This window comes from Anneissia japonica, unplaced genomic scaffold (assembly GCF_011630105.1).
Source record: "Anneissia japonica isolate Jap-2015-1 unplaced genomic scaffold, ASM1163010v1 scaffold685_len2926416_cov193, whole genome shotgun sequence".
NCBI classification, from domain to species: Eukaryota; Metazoa; Echinodermata; class Crinoidea; order Comatulida; family Comatulidae; genus Anneissia; species Anneissia japonica.
Window position 1 is genome coordinate 2,283,923 of NW_022692922.1, and position 20,596 is coordinate 2,304,518.

General features: G+C 33.4%; 1 protein-coding gene across 7 annotated transcripts in view; it reads left to right on the forward strand.

Moving 5' to 3' along the window:
- LOC117100525 (neurocan core protein-like) overlaps positions 1-19,178 on the forward strand; it is a 19,713-nt gene extending 535 nt beyond the window's left edge. Inside the window, exons 1-11 of one of the 7 annotated variants that reach the window (XM_033240284.1) lie at positions 723-771; positions 4,903-4,955; positions 7,575-7,694; positions 8,662-9,017; positions 9,735-9,995; positions 10,974-11,234; positions 11,463-11,570; positions 12,453-12,578; positions 17,344-17,477; positions 18,102-18,146; positions 18,794-19,178. In XM_033240284.1, coding sequence (XP_033096175.1) covers positions 8,855-9,017; positions 9,735-9,995; positions 10,974-11,234; positions 11,463-11,570; positions 12,453-12,578; positions 17,344-17,477; positions 18,102-18,146; positions 18,794-18,913 — 1,218 coding nt within the window. In that variant the 5' untranslated portion in view covers positions 723-771; positions 4,903-4,955; positions 7,575-7,694; positions 8,662-8,854 and the 3' untranslated portion in view covers positions 18,914-19,178. Of the gene's footprint in view, positions 1-685; positions 772-4,902; positions 4,956-7,574; positions 7,695-8,661; positions 9,018-9,734; positions 9,996-10,973; positions 11,235-11,462; positions 11,571-12,452; positions 12,579-17,343; positions 17,478-18,101; positions 18,147-18,793 lie in introns of those variants that run through there. The other 6 variants (XM_033240283.1, XM_033240278.1, XM_033240281.1 and 3 more) reach the window with 6 other exon arrangements.
- The last annotated feature ends 1,418 nt before the right edge of the window (positions 19,179-20,596 follow it).

A 20,596-nucleotide genomic window follows, 5' to 3' on the forward strand; every position in this document is an offset into this window, starting at 1 on the left:
CTAGGAGACAGCATACAATTTACAATTTCTCTGGACCACTTAATACACACCCACATATATACATAAGGGTAAAAGTATAGAACAGGTAGAGAATGTGTTGTGATAAATAATGAATGGTTATCGGAGCATTTCAATATGGAATGTGGTGTAACACAGGGATGTCCGCTATCGGCCTTATTATTCATGTTGGTTGCGGAAGTCATGGCCGTAAATATAAGAGACAATACCCTGTGCAAATGCATTGTTTTGCCTAAGATTGAAATTAACTAAAATATTGTAAAAATAGCACAATTGTCAGATGATACTGTCACATTTACACAAGATGAATACAGTTTGAATTATTTTTTCAGTGAGATTGAAACATTTTGTAAAATTTCACGGTTAAAGTTTAAAAAAAATAAAACAAAGGGTAGGCCATATGTGAATAGGTGCTTTAGAAAATGGCTTGTCCAATCCACTGACTATCATTCGGACGAAAGAGTCAGTCAGGTTTCTGGGGATATACGTTAGATATAATCAGAAAGCGTGTGGAGTAAAGACTTGGGATAAAAAAATTTTGATTTAGAAAATACACTTAAATTATGGGAAAAAAGATACTTATCGTGTTTTGGTAAAATTACCGTTAAACCTCTAGCCATATCGAAACTGGTATATAACGCCAGTATAATAAATGTACCAGTAAATATTTTTTCTAAAGTATTATATAGATTTTTATCCGGCGATAAGAGGGAAAAGATGAAAAGAACGACTCAACTTCAACTTTATTTTCCAGTAAGTATAAGTAATCTAAAATTCAAATAAATACATAAACCAATATATGAAGGAGCTAGAAAATAGTGTAAACACTAATCAAGTCCAGTCCCTTTCAACGTAAACAATTGCATAGTTCCATATAGGGCAAAATTATTACTTTTCCAACCTAACAAATATCAAATGTACCATTTCAAAGCAAAGGAATAAATAAAATTTATCAAAAAATTCATTTCGAAGAAAATATATAGTACATACATGATTACATAAACATACATATAAATAATGGGTAAGTTTACTTCAATAAAAAATGACTTTAGTTCTGACTCTCTTAAAAACAGATTTTGATTCATGTCTGATATATTCTGGAATCGCATCCCATAGTCTAGTACCAGAACACCCAACAGAGAATTGTCCCACATTACTTTTATATTTTGGGATAGTCAGATTCCCCTTTGTTTGAGCCCTTGTCGTGTCATAATGCTGAACATGAAAAAATATTGAGGAATTGTTAAAGGAAATCTGCGGTTAATGCTGTCGTAAACAAATAAAATTAATTGAACTTCATATTGTTTATAAATGTTAAGGATTTCCAATTCTGTAAATAGTGATGGTGTGCGTGCTAATCTGTCTAAATGTGTTATAGTGCGTACAATTCTTTTTTGAGTAAGGCGTATTGGTTTTAAGTGTGTCATATATGTACTTCCCCAGACCTCAAGTGCATATGAAATGTGTGGCAAGACAAAACAAAATAACAAAATTGAAGGAGGAATAAAATTCTTTCATTTGTAAAGCAAGCCTGCCTTAGAGTTAATACTTTTATTTACCTTATTATCAATATGTTCTTTCCATGCCAGATTTTTGTCAAAAGTTACCCCAATGTATTCTGTAGATTCCGCTTCATCAATTTGCGCTCCTTTTATATAAATTGCACCATTTAGTTGGACCACTGTGTGCTTACCACGAAAAATATTTGAGTTTATTGTTAATTTGTTTAAATCACACCAGTCTGCAATGTTTTAATTGTTCATTTACAGAATGTAGGTCAATATTATCATATGTATTAAAGGTATGAAATAAGCTGGTATCATCTGCAAAAAGGCGAGTGTCAAAGTAATTAGTAGCACGTGCAATATCATTTACACATATAAGAAACAACGTAGGGCCTTACACAGACCCTTGTTGTACACCACACGTTAGTGGCAGTTCATTTGATTTAATCCCATTGATACTAACAAACTGTTTCCTATTATTTAAATAATCTTTGAATAAAGCCAAAGGTAATCCCCGTATTCCGTATGAGCATGGAGATGGGAATAACCTTTGCCTTTTTTAGTGCATCTGGGAAGAATCCTTATACAAAGTTTAGAATGCGGCGGATTAAGTATGATTGATTTCCATCAATGGTCCCCTCCTTAAAATTGAGTCCGCACCCCGGAAAACGGAATTGTAATCCTAATTATTATATGCACTCCATTATGCACGGTAAATGTATGCAAACTAAATTTAATGAACATGTTAACCTTAAAATTATGCCTGATTTTTATATAGAACTGTTGAAATCGGTTGTAAAGTTGAATAGCAATGTCAGCTCAAGTCTCAAAAAAAGTTAAGAATCAGCAATTACCGTACTCGCGCGAATAAGCGCCCGTGCGCTTAAACTATTTGTTGCACTTTCTAAGGGGCGCTTATTCAAACAGGGCGCTTATTTAAACGGGGAGCTCACGAAAACAGAGTGGAAATTGAGGTGGCGCTTATGGAGATGAAAATCGAGGGGTTCTTATGGGAACTTATTAAATTCAAGAGGCACTTTTTGAATAAAAACAGGTTATATAAGGACATACGAATGGTGGTGCGGTGGAAAACATAAATGTCCCAGAGAACATGGCTCATGACAAGAATGCTGTGAATATTTACTTAACAGCAGAATAGCAGATGCAATTAGCGTTAGTGGGTAGTGTTTAGCTTGTTGGCCATCGGCCGATTGAGATTAGCAGGACGGCTGGAGGTTTCTTGAAATGAGATGAGAATGTGCTAAAGGTGCAATTTGTTGGAAAAAGAAAAAGAAGAGTTGGGCTAGGCCTAGACAAATATGTAAGAAGGGGAAAGTTGGAAATATAGGCCTACTGTCTATCCAGGAATCAGAGCTCTCATCTGTCCAAGAGAAATATCCTCATATTGATATTGACCTAAGAAGAAAATGTGGTTCCACTCTGCAGCTCAAATCATGCCAACAACAACAGTCCCAGCATTGATTGGATAGTTGACTTGCTAAAAAGAAAATCTTATGATATTATTCAAACGGAGCGCTTAAGGAAATTTTTACGTTATTGAAGAGGGGCGGTTATTAAAACGGGGCGCTTATTCGCGCGGGTACTGTGAAAATAAATTTTTAACTTTAAACAGAAAATCATTGTATTTTAAAGTCTGGGTAGAAGCTGGGTATAAATTAATAAATGACATTATGATTGATAATAGAATATTAACGCCATGTGCATTAATCCCTACACTTTCCAAAAAAAAAAATGGGCTCATTGAATATATTTCCCTTATAAATGCAATTCCAAATGAATGGATAATCATTTCAAAAGGGTCAAACGATGATGTACCACAAGATAAAAATACAAGACCAAAAACATGGAGAGTAGTTACAAGTGATTTATATGACAATTGAAAAAAATGAACACCATATGTTGGTTCTGTGTACAAAAATCCAGCCTGTGTGGAAAAGATTTAACGTAATTATTACCAAGTGCTTTTCTATTGTAGAATCAATAAGCTGGTTTAACATTATTGTTGGAACTAAAAAAAAAAAAATTGTGAATGAACTTATGTCTTTACTTACATTTTGTATTTATTGGCTAAATGCAAATATTATTTGGAAATCTTTCGGCTTAAAAGTTAAAAATCAAATTGAAAATGAGTACGATTGTAATATTACTAAAGCCAGTATGAAATGGTCAAATGTGAAAGACAAGTTATCGAGTCATTGGTTTAATCAAAGTTCCTATATTAATGATGATGATGTTGTTGTTTTTGTAGTAAGATTTAATTTAAGGTTAACGACAACACATTAAATAAGAAGGGAAGACACTTAATGAAAAATATAACGAGAACGTTTTAAAAATGCCTAGGGTGGCAAAAGGCCGGGTGGCAGCTGGACGGGTGGCAACGTGCAGGGTGGCAAAAGGCCGGGTGGTAACAGGCCGGGTGGCAAAAGGTCGGGTGGCAACGGGCCCGGGTGGCAACGGACCGGAACCCATAATAACAACCATCATAACAATTATATTAATCGAAGTTAATGATTGCTAAATTAAAGAAAAAAATCAAGTTTCACCGTAAAAATAAATAAAATAGCCAATACAATAGACCTACATATTACACGCTGCCGTAAGCATTTATTTATTTATTTTTATTTACAGTATTTCTTATGGCAGTCAATAAAATGGCGTATGAAAAAAAATGAACAAGAGATAAAGAAAAAAAAAAACACCTCTGAAAACATTATCAATTTAATTCAGTAAATTTTGTAGAAACTAACCAATTAAGTTTAAGGGTTTACTCATTATATTTGACACTAAAATATTCCACACATGTTTACGTAAGCATACTGGTTTCACTTAAAGGAAATTGTTCAATATGTTTCCCACATATTTAAACCCCTTTTCTGTAGTTATACGATAAGATACCGTAGCCTTTCATATATGCATGTTATTTTTTTTCTCATAAATGCATAATATTACAATATTTTAGTTATATTATGTACTTTCATTTTTCAACTTTAGGCCCTCGTCGTTGATGGGCTTCGGTTCTTATTTCCCCCACAGCTTTTTTTTTACACCCCACCCCCACCTCTCCAAGCTACTGAATGTGTTAAAAATAAACGTTTAAACCAGTCCTAAAAAAAATAGAACCTGGAGATTTTCATGATTTTGGTGGGGGAGTATTTTTTCAAAATAAAATAAATTGACCGATGTAGGTGACAGTGACTAATAATACATTTTCACACTACTATTTTTTGATATTTATATTTTATTTACATCTACTATTTGATTAGTTTTATCATGATGATAGAATGTTGGAGAGTAGAAAAGCAATTATGCTCCAATGTATTGTTTTGCTGTAATTGATTTGAACTGTTTGTATTCTCAGGTAGCATCAGATATGATATCAAGACTTATCATTACTTGGGCCTTGTTGTACAGGTAGTTATGTCATAATACTTTATTAAATTACATCTATTATTATTATTATTTCAGTTTAGCTCAGTCGGCTAAACTGGGTGGTAGCCACTCGAGCTCTTGGTCGTCTGTTCAATTCCTATCGATGTTTTTGTGTTTCAGAGGGCTGAAATGTAAGTTACGATATGCGCACCCTCTTTCGAAAGTTTCTCCGTTTGTCCCGTGTGCATTATGGCCCATGTAAGTACACTTCGGCAAAGAGTAGAGGATCGTCTCCTAGTGTACTGGCCATCACCATCAGGAGGACTCCAATGGAAATAAGTCATTTTCAGACATTCGATGTGTTTTTCTTGGCATCCGTGGTGTAACGTTTAATCAATCACTGCCAACAAAATCTGGATAAACCTTGAAAATTCCAAATAAAAATTTTGAATAAATCACCTAAGGATCAAGAAGTTATTAACACTAACCTCTGTATTCAACCAACGGCCCGCAGGCCAACTCCGGTCCTCCAAAGATTTTAATCCGACTCACGCAACATTACTAAAAAAATAAATCATTTTCCACCCGATTTGCACTACTGTACTTGCAAAAAAGTTTTTCCGTTGAACAGAAACACGACCACCTACTATGGCATTGTTAACAAGTCCGGGTGTAGCTCATTGTACAGTATCTAGTAGATTGATGGGATATAAGGGATTAAGCAATGAAAACTGTGCTTTCAAAACGTATTTTTACAGTCGGAAAACGTCATTTCCTGGAATCTGAAGGTGTCTAATTTTAAAATGTTCTCACATCAGCCCCACCCACTGTAGGGCTGAGGTAAATGTGGGCGATTTTTCGGGTATCAGGCTCCTCATCGGGCAATTTCTGGCTATGGCATTGTTTTTAACTACTTAGTACATGAGTAGATTTTTTTGTGCTCTAAAAATTCCTCGTGGGTGGGTAGGAGAACCTGCAAGTTTTTTTTAATTTTTATTCTCCATGCTACTGCATTCCCTCATTACGGCATTACAAAACAAGGCCTATCATAGGCCAATGTTAATAATATGCCTATAAGTTAGCCTGTTATAAGCCTATAAAAGAGAATGGGTGTGGAGGGCATTTAAAATTAAATTATAGGCCTACTTGCACAATTTACGTCGGCCCGCCGCTGGTCTCAACAAACTAAACTGGAAATGGCCACCAGCTTGAGAAGGTTACCCAGGTTATGAAAGACAGACTTATCTTACAGTATTATAATTTTTTTTTTTCTTTTCTGAGATGCCGTCATATCATTTCAATATTATGGCGCACGGGATTGATGTTTGAGTGCATCAAGAATTAATCAGGGTTTTTTTTTTTTGTTGAGGGGGGGGGGGGGGGGGAAGGGGCGGGCCCCTAATGTTAAAAGAGGGGGAAATATAGAAAGAAAACATATTTCTTGATCCCCAAAACGCCTCTGAGGTTATTTCGGGGTGTCAGAAAAGAAGAATTTCATAGTGTTGTGTTGTTTCTCGGTCTTCCGCCCCTTTTGGACATTTTATGCATCCGGCCCTGTTAATGGTGTTGTAATGTAAACGGGATTTCACCCGACACGATAAAAGATGTTTTCACGAATTTCTCCGACTTACAGGAGTTTTACTACAAAACAGGAGCGATACTGGAGGCCTCCTTTATACGCCATGAAGCAAACTTAACTATAAAATGTGCAACTAAAAAAGAACAACTCACAAAAATACAAACTAAAATGACCATTAGCAGTGGTCACCAGAATATGAATTATCGCTCTGGCCGTTCAGGAAAGAGCCCTGAATCAATGGTTCATTTTGTTTGTGCTTTTGTTGGTGGAAGCCTCTATGCCTTGGTATATGGGTAACAAAAGGAAGCACGGCTACGTGGTCAAAGTGTTATACTATAAAATGTCCAGCAGTTTCGGCCGATAAACCATAGCGAACATTTTAAAGATGTACTCTGTTCCTTGCAAAAAACAAAACAAAACATAAAAAATCATAAACATCATTTTTGAAATTTACTTGCCCATTAGTGTATTTAAAACATGCTTACCCATAAAAAAATCCTTTTACAGCGAAAAAAAATGATAGAAACACACTGGAAGTGTTTTATTATCTTTATTATAATTATCCAGTTAAAAAATCAGGGAACAAATTTTTTTAATTTAATAATTTCTGTGCTCAAGTTAATAATGATACTGCAAAATGAGCAAGTTAATTTAAAAATTATTTTTTATGATTTTGGTCATTTTCAAGGAACAGCACATCTTTAAGTTTGGGACTCACGAATAGCGCCCTCTAGAGGCCTCTATTTTTAGCTATATTCAATATAAAAGAGTACTTTAAACTAATATTGGTTCTTTGTTTATATAAATAATGGTGGTGTCATGCATAAAACTATTATTGACAAGTACTTTTTATCTTTTAATGTAAAAAAAATGCAATAACGCCGCCCTCAAGTGGCGAACATTTGTAAAATTTTAAAAATAAATATATTGGATTTTTTTTGAAAGGCAGCATGTTTTTATAAACTCCAGACAAAGTTACAAAATATTAACATTTATTTTTTTAACATAATTATATTCTATATTTAATTAGCTTTTTAATGGTATGTAATTGATTTGGTTAATCATTTTTATATAATCTACAGGAAGTAAATGAAATTGAGGTATCAGCATAGCACAACTAAGAAAAATACTGTGTTGTACAGTATGTGTAGATTGAAGAGGGTACACGCATGACTGAACATACAGTGCTACGTTACTATCGGGTACAAAAATTGTAACAAGTAGTAGTTGTCAGACGAGATTTAAAAAGACAGCTAGTTATTTAGCGAAGTTACAAAAATTTATAATTTTTTTCCTGATGTTCTTTGTGTATAACTTGCGACTTATCAGCTAATTGTGTGATAATACAGGTCATGTAACTCACTGATATACTGTAGTAGTAGTACTGTAGTAGGCCTATTTTTTATATTAAACAAATAACAACTCCTGTAGTTATTACCTTTTATTACATAATAATGAAAGGCTTATGAATCATAGTAGGTAGACATGGTTTTGCCGTAGGCTCTATACGAGCGTATGCCTATTGTAAGTACATTCACTAACGCCTAGTTTTGAGATTTTTCATATTTTCATATAAAAACGAGATACGAAGGCATAGGCCTACAATTGTTAGTCTTTATTACTTATCAATAGTATTATTTATGCGTATCAAATTTTTAGACCTTGTCTAGATTAGGCCTAAAATATATTAAAATGTGTTGAAAATTGTCTTAGATATTCCTTGTACTACTCTTTTCTCATGTGAAACAAGCTAAGCAACAAATATGTACAGTTGTAGGTATTACACTAATAATAAAGCAGCACTAGTACAACAGATATGGCCTATGACAAAAGAATTAGATAAGTCAGTATTAGAAACGACTAGGCCTATATATTATGAACATGAACGAAGTGCAATAAACTGGAATGAATGCATCTTATGCCAGATAGTTACTGGCCAGCCTTTACAATGCCCTGCCAATCCCAAAAGACACCTGTCTCTTATACACATCTTATCAAGACTCTGACAATCTTATTCAATTTCATCAACTTAATACATTACCAGTAGGAGTAAACATTGACAAACTTATAGAAGCGGGATCAGTCAATAGGCCTATATTATTACTTTTCGTGTACTAGTAATCAAATAATACACACAGTGATTATGTTGTTTATTTCCAATTGTATTAGTTTATGTTCTGCTGTAACTGTCAGAGTATCTATTGATGGGGATGCTGTTGAAGGCCAAGAAACACGATTAGTTTGTACCGTTCAAAAAAGTAATCCTACAAATACTAATGATCCAACTATTAGATGGCGAGAGGTTGTCAACGGCTCACCTGTGACAATAGTGGAGTATCAGGAAGTACCTGGTCCTGTGAATATGGATTATGCTGATAGATTTAGTGTTGAAGGCGATGGCTCTCAACTTACTCTTGTTATTGATAACACGATGCGAACTGATGATGGCATATATCAATGTGAGGTTAACGTTCTAAATGATCCACCTTCACCAGTATCTGGTGCAGTCACAATAAGTGTTGCATGTGAGTAGCCTACAACTTTAGCCCATCGGTTTGAACTCATTCAATATTCTTATTGTTGTTCATAACCATATACCAATATGCAATGTATTTATGGGAACACATGTTCATATTAATGATCCAATTTGCAAGTTTTTTTATAATTTTTAATAGTCATTTATAAATGTTAATACACTGAGTAAATTCAGGTGAATTGAATGATTTGAATTCACGTTTACAAATACAAGAACACTAAATTTCTATGCACAAAACAGAGATCGATCTTGGTACACCAGTATGTGACATTTGAAATGACACGGAGGGATGCTATGTCGACTCTTTTCGGTGATCTGCCCAATCACCAAGTCGAAAAATAGATAGGCCTAAATGAGGAAAAAATGATACCAAATCTTCCTATATTATCATCATTTTTCATATGTCATAATTCTTTTACACGAACTGGATTTTGAATGATACGAGGCGCGATTTTCACACGACCTTGAACAGCCGCTAGGTGGATTATGAGTTATGGATTTTAGTTCACTTTTGTTTTACTATAGAAAAAAAATTGTATTTAAAATATTAGATATTTCTCTGCCACTGAAAAAAACCAGGTGAGTGAAGTGAAAGAATAGTCCATGTCTAATTTCTTCCAGTTAAAAAACAAAAAAAACAAAAAAAAAAACACAAAAAGGGATAGTTGAATGATAAGAATTATATTAATATATTTTTGTATTGCAGTTTTAGATTCAATATTGTTAGACGTTACTCCTAATCCTGTTGCTGAATGTGAATCTGTAATGTGTGTGTGTTCAGTAAATGCCGAACCTGATCCAACAATCATTCTCTATAAAGATGAGGCTCTGATCAAGACGGAAATAACAAAAAATCTAGCATACAATATAGACAATGTGACGAGGAGTGATGGAGGAAACTACAAATGTGTAGCAAGTAACATCGCTGGTACTGATACATCACAAGTTAAACAATTGGACGTTCAGTGTAAGTGTCTCAACATGATTTTATGAATGACTTTTCATTTAATGTGTGTTGCCCAAACACAATGACAATTGGAAGTTTGTGTCGTTTAGTAAAAGTTCTTTTTAGTACAAATCTACAAAATATCATTAATGAATAGTTGTCAAATTACAGTATAGTTTAATGTAATAATTCATGTTGAACAGCATATTAGTCAATATCTATTTTCATGTGAAAAGTCAATAGAGAAAACTGGTAGGAGTTGTTTTTATAAGAGACAGTGAGTTGTCAAGTATTTTTCAGCATTATGATTACTTTAATTAAAATAGATGTTTAAAATCAGTCAATTAATACTGATTTTTCTTTTGTTAAATGTGTAAATCCAAATTACATAGTACTATGATGGCAGCTATATTGAATTAATATAACATCCAGAATGCCCTATTGACAATTACGCATCTGATATTGCTATTTTCACCATGCTTTCTGTTAATGATTTTTAGTAACTCAATGCAGTCTAGGCAATGACCACACAGAAGACAGTATTCCAAATAAGAGACAGTATTTAATTGCTACAAGTCAGCTTAAGAGTGCTTGACAATGCTACCGTGAACATGTGTTGAAAAAAATGATGATATTAAAATATGCCTATTACAATATGAGAGTTATGTATCTATTATTTTATTATAAAAATATACTATGATAAACATGGACATTATAACGTAAATAACATTTCTGGTAAAATAAAAAGAATATTCATAAGGTAATTAACATAAAATGGTTGAATCACTACAGACTTATGCTAAAAATAACACATATATAATTACTTCTTTTAGGTTTTTTCCCCTTATTTTTTTCATAAGTGCATAATAATAAAAAGAAGTAAACATGATTGAGAACATAATGAATTTATATGCTATGGTTTATATTAACCTTTTCTTTTACCTTTGCCTTTATTTCGTCATTATAATTCTTAAAAATCACTATAATTCTGTCCTCCAGATAAACCTGAATTTGGATTAGCAAACGAAGACACTGTTGGTCATGATGAACAGTATGTTATTAAACTTGAAATATCAGCTAATCCTAGTGATGTCACTTATCAATGGACCACTGATCCTTCTGGAATTGAAGATGTAGACACTAACCCAGCAACTTTTACAGTAAATGTACCAGATGTTAACGTCACAGTGTTTACAATAAGAGTGGATGTTGCTAATAGCATTGGATTGACATCAAAGTCGATTAAGATAATTGTAAGAGGTAAGCTTGAGCTCGAGTAGAGAAAGACTGCTTATCTACTGATGCTCTTAGGATTGAAGATAGACACTAAGACATCAACGATAAACCTTCGGTAGTATTAACTGTCTTTTGTAAACTTTGAAATGTTTATCTTTTAAAATGAATGTTCGTGAATTAACAACTAGGCCTCTTTATAATGTTTTATGTACATATGTTGTGGATAGCTAGTGAGTGGTATTTTTTCTGTAGCAAGTCCATGTGCTGACGAGCCCTGTGGAAATGGTGGCACGTGTTCAGTTGTTGAAGAAGGCTACAATTGTAGATGCACTGATCATTTCCATGGATTAAATTGCACAAGTAAGTAAATTAAATATTAATTACTAAGCATAATATTAATTAATTTTAAATTAATTATTAATATTAAGCATAATAAACTATATAATCGATACTATACAACCAATTACATCATATAAAAAGTTGCAGCATTACCAGTTAAATAAATTTAAAAAAAAGATTCGTGAGTCATTGTTTCAATTCGCGTTGTTTTTGTGTAAGGTATTTGTAGTGAGTGGACTAAAATGGTTCCGGGGGGCCCTGCTGGGATCGAGGTGGCGGAGCTCAGGCATATTTGATAACTTAGGTTCTGAAGATTCATATACGGTTTTCAGTGGCGGATCTAGTAATTTTAAGAGGGGCCAGGGAGAAACTTTCACAGATGGAAGGAATACCACCTCAGCTCTACCATGATGGTTGGGGCTGAGGTAAGAAAATTGATTATTATAGTACCTTCAAATGAACAGAAATTGCACTATCATACAACTCGAATATCATTTTTCCCTGTTTTTTTAATTTTGAAAAATTGAGGGGGCTGGGCGATTGGGTTTCTTGAATCCCCACTGTCAATGGGGGATCAAAGAATTTGATATAGGCAAGGAAAGGACACTTACAGATTGAGAGTCCATATCACCTCAACCCCACCCATCATGGTCGGGGCTGGGGTAAATAAATTTATGATTATGGCACTTCTAGATGGCCGGAGATGGCACTCTCAGACTTAAATTTCAATATAAATTTCTTTTCTTTTTTAAAATAATTTTGACAAATTGAGGGTGGGGTATAATTTTTGAATTTTCTACCCTGGAAAATGTGGATTTTCGGTAATTTAGAGGGAAGGGAGGGTGCATATGCACCGGTCAGACCCCAACCCCCTGACGTCATCAGTTTTATTTGTGTTTATAGACTGCATCTACAAGGATGGCTGTGACTTGGATAAGGGGGACATGTACTACAGTGATGGGAATGGCGTTTGTGGATGCTACTGTGGTGGTTGTAGACAATTTGATAAAAATACAAATCGTTGTGAAAGTGAGTACACAATAGCAATAGTTACTAGTCAGCTGTTGGGGTTTTTTTTTTTTTTTTTTTTTTTTTTTGAATTTTTGAAAAAATTTGAATATTGCAAAAAAAGATAAGACGATGGCGTATAGGAATGTTAATGCTGAAATACATTGCACCCGTCGATTAATGCGTTAGATGTTAGTAACAGACCCAGCATTCGGCAAGAATTTTCGTCATTGCATAGTAAAGGACTAAATTATTGAAAATGCAACATTTGTATAATAAATCATGTTTAAATAACATCAATATTGAGTATGTGTTGCTGTTGTGCATCCAATCCATGTGAAAGGACTTATGTATCTGTGCATATGCATAATAATCACTACATTATACTGTTTTTCTCTATAAAAATTACAACGTTGCTGTTGGTTCGCTCCATATTTTTATAGTTTTAAAAGCAGTGTCCCACTATTGATGTCAACCTGAAGTCAATGTCTGATGTCTGCCTCACGTCTTGAAAATGATGACTATTTGTATCAATACCAGTTCCAGTTTTGATGTCCACATTAAGAAACGGTTACTGTAGTCGCGATATTTGTTTTGATTTTTTTTCACATTTATAGAGAAACCAAAGGCTATAATATGATGTTATTTAACTATTTTGCCACTATATCTTAAACTACTGACTGTTCAAGTTCCCAACCGTGTCTGAAACAATGGGATGATCTTTGATCTACCTAGTCATGAACAAACACAACACATCATCAACACATGTACAACTAAAATTTTACCTCTATTAATTACATTACATAAATCTTGTCAGAAAGTTCTTATCCTATTATTGTTTATTTCGAAACGACACTTTTACAACAGTGGTACTCGTCAGACACGATGAATCCAAAGAAAAACAAAACCAAGTAACTCAAAGCAGATCAAATTTAAACACACCCGCCTTCCCCAAAAAACATGATTGTTTTAAACCTGCCTGCCTTCACCCTTTAACCCATGTATAGAGACACAAAACCCATCACTAATTTGCACCCACAATCTAGGCCCCTAGTTCCTAATTAATTTGTTTAAAGGACCAAATATTTTTTTAGTTGAGCTCACGGGCCACAGATAATATCTGAGTCATGAAGCAACTCGTTATAATTGTTTTGGTACAGTAATTTCAAATTCTACTTTTTATTGTGCTACAGTAGTACGGATACGATGAATAACTATTGTAACTGTATATTGTGTTATAATCCCTTGTTTGTAATGCTTTTTTTATAAGTTCGTCAAAGAAATAAACATTTCTTAAAGATTCGAGAGAGAATACAGTCACCGATTGGTCGGTGCAGGCAGGTAAAATTCGTCTGATGATTTCATAACTACGCTAAGATACGACTACATGCTTGTAGGCCTCCATCTAACTTCGTGCATTGAGTCTTCAATAATAAGTCTAGAATATTCTTATTAAACGTTCAGTTGGTTTCAGTTTATTAGGGTTCATTGATTCAAAGATTTCCTTAACTGTTCATAATTAATATTATATTTGAAGTAACTTTCTTCGGGTTTTAATTAACCTTGTTTTACTAAAGCAATTTTAAATTACAATTCAATTTTCATTGCACGGTATCTTCACGGTGACGAAACAATTAGGCCTAGGTATATTTTTTGCACACGAACCTAAACAATCAAGCCAAGCGTCCACTTATTGAAAAATTAGTGGACTGTTGGGGATAGGCAAATAACATTGGGAGTTGCAGTGATGACGTCACGACTGACTTATAAAATATATTATGGTATGCAAAATCTAAATTCTGAAACCAATTAGAAAAGAATACATATCAATATTCTGTTTACACTACAGTTGTCTTCTTTGCAAGATAAAGAAAGAAAATTGAAATTGCATTCAGTGTATTAAACGTTAGTTATATTGTATAAACACTTTTTGTGAACTTATAGCCTTATTATTAGGACTACCCGCATGATTTATAAAACGGTTAATAACCATAATGATAGTGAAACCTATTTTCTCTATGGTGAAACCATGAATGAACAAGTACTAAACTTATTCCTCCTCCATGGTTATGCTACCAGAAACAGTGGAGAATTTTAGGTGTAAAATAGGTGTAATAATCGTAGAAGAGAATCACCAAAAGGCACTGAGAGTGCAAATTATTGAAATCATCCGTCCTTCCTTTTGTCGCTGTTTAACAGGAATAAAAGGGTAACAAATTTTTGGTTTTTCCATGCCGATTTTTGTGTCTACTGCCCCTTACTTTGATAATATTCGCGCACCTTGCCGAAGTATTAGCGGATGCAACCACATGTATATACACTATAATGAACGACTAGATAATAGGTGTGATATTTATAGGCCAAATGGTAAGTATGTTTAAAAATGACTTCCAGATTCAATTTTCCTCTATTTCTTAAGTGAACCCGGATTCAAACAAAAAAAGACCTTTCTAAAATGTGTCTTTACTCTTCATCAGAATTTCGAATGCATCAAGAGTCGATCAATCAATTGATTGGATACGCTTTTTTAATCATCGGCACACCTGTGTGGTGTAACAGGACAATATATAGTGAAAAAAAAAAAGCAAAAATAAAAACAAATAATGTTCTGCCTTATACATGAACTTATATGAAAAAAGCCATACATCGGAAAAATACTGGACGAAAATAGCCGGGAAAAAATAGCCGGCCGAGAGAAAAAAATCCCCCAGATTAAAAAAAATAGCTGAGGGGATTAGAGAAGATTAGAAGGTGGCAGTGCCATAGTGCTATTTTTAGTAAATTAAAACCTAAAACCACCTTGATTTTGAGTCTACTCAATTAACAATTCTTTCAAGACTTTTCCATGTACTGTATAGCTAGAACTTACAATACCAATCTTTGGCCTTTGCTGATTTTTTTCACACGGGCCAGATTTAACGGCTCTGCGGGCAGCCTATCAAGAACCAGGAATCAAGGCTTATAACGATACGACTTGATTAATAACTAACAACTAATAACAATTGTTTCCTTAATTTTTAACATTAAAAAGAAAACATAGTAGGCCTATATACAGAGGAGGGGTAAGAAAACATATGATGGTTCTATAACCATAGAAAAAAAAATGACAAAATATAAAATATAATTATTATTTTATTAAAATGCAGTGCAGCTACTTATACATTTTATATAATATATTCATATACATAATATTTCATTATTATTTATTTATTGTATTATTGTGGTTGGTATGGCATCGAAACAGTAAAATTGCAACTGCTACATGAATATATACACATACTGGGGTTGGCGGTGAAGAGGGACAATTTCTGATTTGCAAGGATATTGAGTTTTTTTTTCGCTTTTGGAAGGAAGTAATATATGTTAAATGTTTCCCACACGAATAAAATAGACGAGCGGTACTGGATAAAGAAAACTTGGTTTCTTGCTTCAAACAAGGTATCCATTCGAGAAGTCTTATGAGATAAGCCTATCCAAGTGAACATAAAATGGTCGGAGACCAGGACATATCCTCGACTTTAGATTGACAATATGAAATAGGCCTATGTTAAATACAGGTACAATGTATACATATGCCTAGGTCTAAGAGTCCTAGTCCAGTTAGAATATGTAATTATATCGAAATATATATACAGTATATATATATAATGCTTAAGTATAGTTAAATAAATTATATTTAACATAAATATGGAAGAAGCATATAGGAAAGAAAGAAGAGTAGGAAAGAAACTCGGAGCGGCTGAAATATGATACCGAAAATAAAAAATAAATAATAATAATCATTTTGTCATTATTGTATCACGTTTTTGTGAAAATTTGTAGCCACTAATCTTTCGAGGTCAAGGTGCCGGCAGCCTACATTCTTTATTCATTCGACATAGAATCCATCATGAGTGGATTTCCCTCACGATTAAAAATACGTAACGGTACTGGGTTTGGTCTACAAGAGTTCATGCTTCGAACATTTCATTCATAGAATAAGCCTTTATATGGAGAAAGTGTACCTTTTTTAGCAAGGTTTGCCTAGGTCGAAACTAGCTCCGGCTATATAAAATTGATTAGAAGATTGGAAAAGTTATTCAAAACTCTAAAAACTCTGTAACTTACTCACTTGATTCTTTACATTTTTTTAAAAATAAATTTTTAGATATTTATTTGATATATAATATAATAATATTTAAATAAAGCTATAAATAAGTAATGTTACAATTATGTTATTGTTTATTAGAGTTTACAAAAAGACAGAAAGAAGGAAGAAAAGCAAATAGGTTAAAATTTGTACCGAAAAATTAATTATATAATAAAGATAATGGCTCATTATTACATTTTACGAGTTTGTAGTAAATTTTGGACACAATTGAGCAACGGTCAAGGTGTCAAGCCTACACGTTTCGTAATCTGACATCGAATCCTGATTCATCATCACCACCACCATCATTATCATTTCATTACCATCATTTATTTTTTTCATCATCATCATCATCATCATCATCATCATCATCATCATCATCATCATCATCATCATCATCATCATCATCATCATCAACAACAACATAATCATCATCATCGCAATCATTACCATCATTATCATACCATATTGTCATCATCATTATCATTATTAGGCCTTTTACATTATTATTATTATTATTATTATTATTATTATTGGTATTATTGTTGTGGTTGCTACTCATGTTTTTTAATTTATTGCATATTATTCTTTATTCAACATTATTATTACATCATAATAAATAATTATGATTGAAGGGGTATAATGACCTACTAATAGTATGTTCTCCCCTAGCAGTCTGTTCAGTCTGTTCAAGTAGCACGAGTCTGACAATTGGAATGCTATTTGTGGGCATCATTATTGGAGCTTTCGGGGTAATTGGTGGATTGATCGTCTACACGAGGATTAAACAGGTTTCTCAGATAGGCATATTAACACAATTATTGTTCATGTTCTATTCAGGATTATTGCTTTCAATTACCAAATTAAACAACATTCCCTCACCCCCATCCTTCTATTTATGTTGCAGTAAAATCGTCCTGGTTGAACTCTGACTTGAAATTCTAAAAAAGGACAGATAGCTGGGGCGGATGCAAAGGGAGTGCAGACGGTGCGATCGCACCCCCCACACCCCTTAAATTATATGAAGAAAAATAATTGTATTATATTGTTATGAATTACAGATAAAAGTTTTAAGGTATGAGTGTAATTTTCGGGCACCTATTCTGCAAATTTTCCCGCCTCAGCCCAAACCATATTAGGGCTGAGGTGGTCTGGACACTCACTCACCCCCTACCGCCAAATCCTGCATCCGCCCCAGAAAAGTATTACACAAAATGAAACAAATTTTTGTATTTTCTTGTGTTTTATCATGTGGTTTCAATCTTCATTCTGTAGGCTTAATTGGCAGGCTTTCCATTGTTAAACTTTAATTAATAAATAAACATATAAATTAATTGTAAAATTTAAATAAAACAAATCGGCCTAAACAGAACGACTGCAAATTGTATTAATATTTTTTTTTAATTACAATTTAGAAGACAAAAATAGACAAGAGAAGTACGGACAAGAGTAAACAAGATGTAAGTTTTTATTTTAATTCACCTCTGATATGTGTTACCAATCCACTTTGTGCCACGTGCAAAAAGCCATGGTATCTGTAGGCCTAATTATGTGTTTCATTTTTCAAAAGATTGAGGTTAATAATATATTCTATTGATAACGCCTTCCTAGACTTACCCATAAATTATAATACGTTGGTCAAACGACAATTGTTCCGGTACCGTGTCCCTATCCACATCGTTGATAACACTGATTCTTTCCATATTCAGGCCTAACAATGGTATGCAACCGCTTCGGTTTTTAGGCCAAACAAAGTCTGATATCAATGAAAAAACATACAATATGCCGACTGACAGTTGATATTCTACGGATTATTAAAAGTGTTTGTATACTTGTAAAACGTAGGCCTACTCCAATATTTAAATCTTTGGGAATAGGCCCTCTAAAAGAATCTATAAACCTCCCGAATTTTATTTATTTTTCACTCACTCACACACTTGATTGTGTTCTATCATGTCCTCGCTTGTTGCTTAGTTATCACTATGGATGAGCGCCAGTGAGAATGTGTTTTTAAGAATGTATAAAAGCGTATAAATCCATTTCAATTAAGCAACAAGTTACAAACGATAAATTACATTGATATATTGCATTCCATATCTCGACACAGACTTACATGGACTTCACGGCAGATAGACCAACTGCTGGCAATGAAAACCAGACTTACCAAGATCTACAATATAGAGAAGAAGAAACAGCTTATGTTAATTTGAAGTCGGGAAAGAGATAAAAATGTAAAGAGGAGCAGTATATGATTGGAGTTAATGCGTGTTGCTTGAACAAGGATCATGATAATCCATGCAAAATTTAATCAATAATGATCGTACAGCAACGAATCAAAGAATTGTTTAGCTCTGTCCACGTTATCAATTTTGTGATTTTTCAATGAAGCCTCCGTGGACTAATGGTTATGACGCTCGCCTTGACAGCGAGAGGTCGCAGGTTCGAATCCCGCCAGAGGCATTACACAATTATTATTTTTACACATTATTATTACACATTATTACACAACTTTATTCATTTATTTACAGGACTACATTCGTTGAGAGCTGTGCTACGCGATGTATTATTATGTCCTTTCTTTGATTATTTATTATATATATATATACTTATTCAGTAATTATTATTGGTATGGTATTTGTAAAGGATTGTGGCTAAAAGGTATTGTTAAATAAAATATTACTGTACTATTTTAGTAATTGTTTAATTTTATTATTTTTGAGTCAATTATTAATCCTCAAATTAAAAAAAACCAAACAAACTGGGCTGGCGTCATCAAGACATTCAAATGATCCTTCTCTTTAATTTCTTATAAAAGTTCTTATAAAAGTTATCAATAATCATTAATTAATTTAAGGTTAATGTCAACATATTCAATATTGGCGTCTAGACATCTACAAACATTTTAATATTTACATTATTGCTGTAAACACAAATATTCATTTGCATGTTTTAAAGAATGTGGACCTCAACAAGAAATTTTATTTCCTACTCTGTTTCATGTGTTCATCTTTGTTTGTACATTTTTAAAAAGTGAAACTTGAACAAAACTGTGAATTAAAAATATATTTATATCCTAATCTTATCACTCTGGCCGTGTTTACTGATTACTATATATATTTTTCTTTATATTCTCTTTATATTTGTACAACAATTATTCTTTTTTCGAGGCCAGCTCCACTGGAAATTGTTGGTGGTAATAATACCTGGCATTGGTCTTGCACCATGACTTTTTTTTTTCTTTTTTTTGTAATTTGTCTCCTTTTTCATTTACTTCTGTAAAGCAAAATCGTCAATCGAAATTAATATTTGGCATTTTAAATATATTTATATATTATTCTTATCATTCTGGCCACGTCAGGTTCAGAACCTGAATGGAAATTGCTACGCCAAACCGCCGTGTAAAATGTTTTAGTACAATTTGTTATACCACTTATTGGTAATGGTTAATGGTTAATGGTTATTAATTTATAGAGCGCAAAATACAAAAAGTCTCTAAGCGCTATCAGGCAAGTGTAAAGATGGAACGGAAACCAAAACCACAAAATAAAAAGAAGTGAAATTTGAATTCCATGCCAGCACCCAAACCGAAGTATGGGGATACGCCTTCATCGCTGGCTAGGGTTCAATCTAATTGAACCACAGTCAGCACCTGTTGAGTCTCGGCCATCTCGGATTCGGGCGCCTCCTATCCTAGTTAATAATTCTTAAGATTAGCTTTAGGCTATATCTGGGATTTTCAGAAGGTATTCAACAACTAGTTCCTCCTCAGTTTGTACTTTTGTGAACTTTTCACATTTTTATCAATGTTAATCTGTATTTTAAATGCGAAATAAATCAATAAATAAATCGACTACACGGAAGTAAGTTAACTAACAGGCAAAATCAGCAGTAACACCGTATATCATAAGTC